Below are 6387 nucleotides of genomic sequence, written 5' to 3' on the forward strand. Positions count from 1 at the left end.
TGGATAACATGAAGAGGAACAACTTAAGAATTACTGGCATTCCAGAACAGGAAGAATCAGAGAAGTCCACAGAGGAGAAAGCTGAAGATCTTCTGGAATAAAATTTATCTAACAACTTGAAAGATGAGAAGATAAGCATTCAAGAAGCTGAATGTATCCCAGGAAGGAGAGACCACAAAATAAAGTCACCAAGACAATCAAGTGCTCCAAAATCAAAGAAAGGAGAGACTCCTAAAAGCGGCCAGGGAAAAGAGAAGTGTTACATACACAGGCAAGCAAATAAGATTAAGCTCTGTTCTCAGCAGAAACAATGCAGGCAAGAAAGCAATGTGGAGACACATACAAAACCCTAAAAGAAAAAAACTGCCAACCAAGAATTGTCTATCCAGCAAAACTATCAATCAAATACAATGGTGCAATCAAAGGATTCCACGATAAACAGAAGCTAAAAGATTTTGTCAAAACCAATTCAGCACTTCAAAACATCCTATAGGAAGTACTTTGGACTGAAAACCAACAAGAACAGACAACAACCAGAGATTGACAGGCATGGCAACATCACCTAAAACTCAGATGATGGATACCAGAGTCCAGAACAGAACAAAACTACAACAACAAATTCAAAGGAGCTGAGAGATCAACCGAACATCAAAATAATAACAATGTCAAAGAAGGGAAAAATGTAGGAACAGAGATCCAGATGGTGAGAAGGTCAGGTAGATGGTGAGGGGGTCAGGATATAATAGATTGTCTTAAATGGAGGTAAAATTAATAGACTGTTACATAACACCAAAGAAAGTTAATACTTCACAACTTACGATGAAAATGAACTTCCAAACAGAACAAACAAACATGAAAACTAAGAAGAAACCGACAAGAAATAGCATTAAAAAACACAAACTCAGCACAAGAAGGCATGCAGATCAAAGGAACAAACAGCACTACCAAAATTTAATATAACAGCAGCAATTAATTCATACCTATTGATAATCACATTGAATGTGAATGGATTGAATGCACCAAGAGACAGAGAGTGGCAGATTGGATAAGAACACAAGACCCTTCAATTTGCTGCCTGCAAGAGACACACCTTACCCACAAAGACAAAAACAGACTAAAAGTTAAAGGATGGAAAAAAATATACCAAGCTAACTGCAAAAATAAACAAGCAGGAGTGGCAAATCTAATCTCTTATAAAGTAAACTTTAAGACAAAAATAAACATAAGAGATAAAGAAGTACACTATCTCACGATCAAAGGGTCAAATGAGAAAGATAATAATCATAATAAATATCTATGTTCCAATGAAAAAGCACCAAGATACATGAAGCAAACTTTACTAGAATTGATGAAAGAAATAGATAAATATGCAATTATAGTGATAGATTTTAATGCAACACTTTCGAAAAGGGACAGAATAACCAGAAAGAAACTCAACAAAGTTACAGAGGAGCTAAACAGCACAATCAACCAACTTGACCTCTTACACGTGTACAGAGCATTCAATCCAACAACAGCACAATACTATATACTTTCTTCACCAGTGCACATGGAACATTCTCTAGAATTGACCATGTGTTAGGTCACAAAGCAAGACTCCATAATTTTACAAACATCAAAATACTACAAAGCATCTTTTCAGACCACAGTGCTATAAAACTAGATATCAACAACAAGAAGACTAAGGAAATAAATTCGAATACATGGAAACTGAACAACACCCTGCTGAAAAGCGACTGGGTAAAGAAAGAAATTAAACGTGAATTTATAAAGTTCCTAGAAACAAATGAGAATGAAAACACAACATACCAAAATATTTGGGACATGGCAGAAGCGGTGCTGAGAGGACAATTTATTGCAATAAACACACACAGGCAAAAAGAAGAAAGAACCAAAATTAACACAGCATCTCCAACAATTAGAAACTGACCAACAGAGGTAACCTACAGTCACCAAATGAAAAGAAATAATAAATATAAGAGCAGAAATAAATGAGATGGAAAACAGAAAAACTACAGAAAGGATCAACAGGACAAGAAGCTGCTTCTTTGAAAGGATTAATAAAATTGACAAACCATTGGCAAACCTAACAAAAGAAAAGAGTGAGAAGACACAAATAACTCTCATTAGAAACCACATGGGCGATGTCACAACAGAACCAAACGAAATCAAAAGGATAATAACAGAATACTATGAAGAGTTGTATTCCAACAATTTCAAAAACTTAGAAGAGATCGATACATTTTTTGAAAAACACTACCTACTAAAACTTACACAGAGTGAAGTATAAAACTTGAACAGACACATAACAAAAGAAGAAATTGATCAGGTTATCAAGAAACTCCCATCCAAAAGAAGTCTAGGCCCAGACGGCTTGCTTCTCTGGTGAATTCTACCAAACATTCGGGGAAGAGCAAGGAAGCTGCAAGCCACTGCATAACATGGATGAACCTTGAGGACATTGTTGTTGTTGTTAAGTGCTGTCGAGTTGATTCCAACCCATAGCAACCCTGTAGAGGGTTTCCAAGGAGCAGCTAGTGAACCTGAACCGCCGACTCTTTTTTTTTTATTTAAATGTTTTATTGTGAATTATGTGATAGTTTATATGGGAGAACATTAGCGTTACATTCAGGGGATAAGATGTCTTGTGGTACAATAGTGAATAATTGCCATCAGGACTGACTGTGAGAGTAGGAAATATAGAGGTAGATGTTTTGGGGTTTTTTTGACAAAAGGAGGGGAGTGATTGATTTTGCAGCCCAGGAGCGGAGGTCCCTGGGACTATCACGTGAGAAGCATGGAGAGCGGGACCCTACCCAGAGAGGCAGTGATGCCAAGGATGGAGACAAAAACAATGACGTAGACAGATGGAACGGCTGGGGTACAGGACTCAGAGAGGGAGAGGGGCTGTGTGTTGATGCCCAGGGGGTGAGCCTGTGTGTTGTATCCTTTGGTTATTTGATGATGCTTGGAGGGGATTGTAATCATTGCAATGAAACGAAATAAGACAGGATGAGTGTAAAGCTAATGTTCTCCCATGAAAACCCCCCAAAAAAAACTAAAAAAAAAAAAAAAAGCCAGACTCTGCCCCAGAAGCAGCACAAATTTTGTACTTAGGAACTTAGGATACATGATCAGCACAGGGGTTGAGGTGCAAGAGGTCCAAAGCCCACCTTGATGTGTGTGGCTGCATAAGTGGTGAAAATCACAACATAGAAACATTGGAGAACCAATGCACACAAAGTACCAGATTTTGATCTCATAAATCCTGTGATAGTTAATAATAATATTTCTTGTACAACCAGTTAACAGACTGGAGCTCTGGAGGCACAATGGTTAAAATGCCTGACTATTAAATGAAAGACGGAAAGGTTTAAAATCACCAGCAGGACCATGGGGGAAAGTTGTGACAATTTGCCTCCATAAAGATTTACAGCCTTTTAAAAACTACAGGGTAAGCTCTATTCTACCTCTAGGATTTACTATGGATGAGAGAAATCAGTTCAACATTGGCCTTGGGTTTGTTTTGTTTTAACAAGTTAAAAAGCTCTTTAAAGGTCCACACGTACACAGAGAAAGTTTGGGAAACTCAAGATTTAGGAAGTGACCTACATATTGAAGAAAGCCATTATGCATTTTCTATTAGAGATCTTTGAAACCAATTAGTCATTGAAATTTGAAAAACACCACTTGTAGAGAAGATCTAGTGATTCTGTGAGTACTCCTTCTGTGGTGAGTAACAGTACTTATTCAGAAAAAAAAAAAAAAAATTCACTTTCCAGTGGACCAGAATATTTTAGGTCCCCAATTCTAATCAGTCATTGTTTTTATTAAATCAGGTGGCTCTGCAAGTAGAATTTAAGCAGAGCAAGCACTACATCAGTTGCATTGAAATGTATGGACTACAATATGGGATGAGAATTATCAATCTCTTAAAACAACCAGATTCTCTCACGTCATTTGGTGCTGAAATGCAATTAACAGCAACCAAATGTATTGCTGATATGATTTAACTAAGAGCTAAAATAAAATAATTTTAAATCTCCAAAGCATCCTTTTTTAAAACAAAACATTTTATTTTGCATCAGAATCTATAAACGAGACTTCTGTACAAGACTACATATATATTTTAAGGATTTTTAAAGCTTCTAAAATTAGTGTCCATCAGAGATAGTGAGGTCAGAATGGATTTGGATGAGGAATGGATAAACAACAATGAATTAAGACTGAAAGAGTTCAATTTAAAAAATTATTAAAATTCTCAAAAGTGGATGTGTGTATGCTGGAACTCTGTTGGCCATAAGCTTAAACCCTATAGTGTAATAGAGTAATAGTACCCATTTCCATAGACTCATCCTGGCTCATAGTGACCCTATAAAACAGAGTACAACTACTCATAAATTTCCCTTCACCGAAGCAGACTGTAGTATCATTTTCCTGTACCATAGCTGCTAGGATAAGATTCCAGAAAAAGTATGTCCAAATGAATAAAATGAATTATAAAGTCATGAAATTCTAAACCCCACAAATTTTCTGAAAAAGTGCAATATGATTTTAGTTACAATAGCTACAATACCCCCTTAAAGTGACTTTGGGGGATGGCTCAGTGACCATGCATCACTGAAACTCTCCAATCCTCCCTCCTACCACTTCCTTATTAACAACTCTATGCTTGGAAAGCCCAGTTGAAACTTGAAACTTTTTTTCCTCATAGATTACTTTATACATTGGCATAAAAATTATTTTTCTGGAAGATGAAATGGTATTCTTACCCGTTTCACAGCTGGGCCCAGTGAAACCTTGTGGACAAGCACACACGTTAGCTGCAATACAGGCACCTCCGTTTCTACAGCCATCTTTGCAAAATGCTAAAATAATTCAGATACATAATTTTAGCACCTTAGAAGTAAGCAGTTCAGAATACTCCAAAACCAGCTTATCATTTTTCTCTCAGAGAGGTGAACAACAACACACTAGAAAAGCTGTTACAATTCATATTTATATAATACTTTTCATTCATACAAGAAATATAATTTGTAAAGCAATAATCTGTTCAATGTTAAAGAAATATTTCATTTCTAAAATAAAATATTCAAGTTAAAAAAAAATTTTTTAACAAGCTAACAGTAGCTATACAACAGGACCTACATGAAAATGCAGATTGCATCTCATTATAACAATTCACTAGAAAATAAAACTTAAAAAATAAAAAAGAGGAACTGAGCCCCTGGGCCTGGGGGCAAAGGCCCATAGTCTTAATGTCTCTGGACACCAAGGTCATTTGGCATATCAAAGTCCACAATAGATTCCTGGTGTAGTGTTATAGGACCGGCACTGGACTGTGAACCATGGGGTGCACATTTTGAGCCCACCAACTACTCCTCAGAAACCCTGTACAGGGTCACTATGAGTCAAGAGCAACTCAACAGCACTTAACAACAGTCCACAAATACAATGTTGTACATCCTACTTTGATGAGTAGCTACTAGGTTCTTTGAGCTCGTGAGTAGATTTGTATAGTGCAGCTATTGGTCTCACCCTGTCTAGAAAAAAGAAGAGTGATGAAAATCAAAGGTACATATAAACAATTAGTCCAATGAAAAAATGGATCACTCCATGACTCTGAGACCAGAAGAACTACATGATGTCTGGCTATAGTTACTAACTTCTCTGAAAGGAATCCCATTAGAAGATCTTGGTTAGAATGGTAAAAAAAAAAAACAACAACTCAAAATCATGCAAAAGACCAAACTAACTGATTTAATAGGGACTGGTGGAACCTCTTAGAATATGGCCCTAAGTCACCCTTCTGGTCTGGAAATGAAGTCACCCCTGTGGATCAATTTTCAATCAAACAATTGTTGTTATTGGTATTGTTAGGTGTCATGGAGTCAGTACTGACTCATAGATCTATAAGGTGAACAACACTAGTGTGGAATGCATCTCCTAGAATAATTAACTATTTGAGAACTAAGGGCAGCATTTACCCAAGGACAAAGTTCAGAAGCAGTAGGAATGGACACAGGAAACACAAGGAGGAAGTGAGGTAAGTGATGCTGCATTGTGAAACTGCAATCAATGAATGAAACAAATGTCCATAAATTGTTGAATGGAAAACTGGTATGCTTTGTAAACCTCACACATTTCACAACAAAAATAAATTTTAAAACAAAACAAATCAAGTCCAAGTTAAAAAACAACAACAATAAAAGGCAGCTATCCTAGACATTTTCTTAAGGAGCAAACTACCACCAAGAGAATGAAACTAGAAAACAGGACATGATTGAATTCTAGGGGGCTGTGCCCATTGTACTCACTGGCCACAGTACTAAAATATTAAGGAGATGTTCCCATCCTTAAAAAGTTTCATTTGAATAAGGGTCTTTA

At 36.6% G+C, this 6387-nt stretch overlaps 1 protein-coding gene across 3 annotated transcripts in view; it reads right to left on the bottom strand.

Moving 5' to 3' along the window:
- Positions 1-6387, bottom strand: part of NELL2 (NEL-like 2 (chicken)) — a 646329-nt gene that overhangs the window by 156406 nt on the left and 483536 nt on the right. For all 3 annotated transcript variants that reach the window (XM_006865319.1, XM_006865320.1, XM_006865318.1), the window contains one exon: positions 4773-4868. In XM_006865319.1, coding sequence (XP_006865381.1) covers positions 4773-4868 — 96 coding nt within the window. The remainder of the gene's footprint in view (positions 1-4772; positions 4869-6387) is intronic.

Source organism: Chrysochloris asiatica, unplaced genomic scaffold, assembly GCF_000296735.1.
Source record: "Chrysochloris asiatica unplaced genomic scaffold, ChrAsi1.0 scaffold00077, whole genome shotgun sequence".
Lineage (NCBI taxonomy): Eukaryota > Metazoa > Chordata > Mammalia > Afrosoricida > Chrysochloridae > Chrysochloris > Chrysochloris asiatica.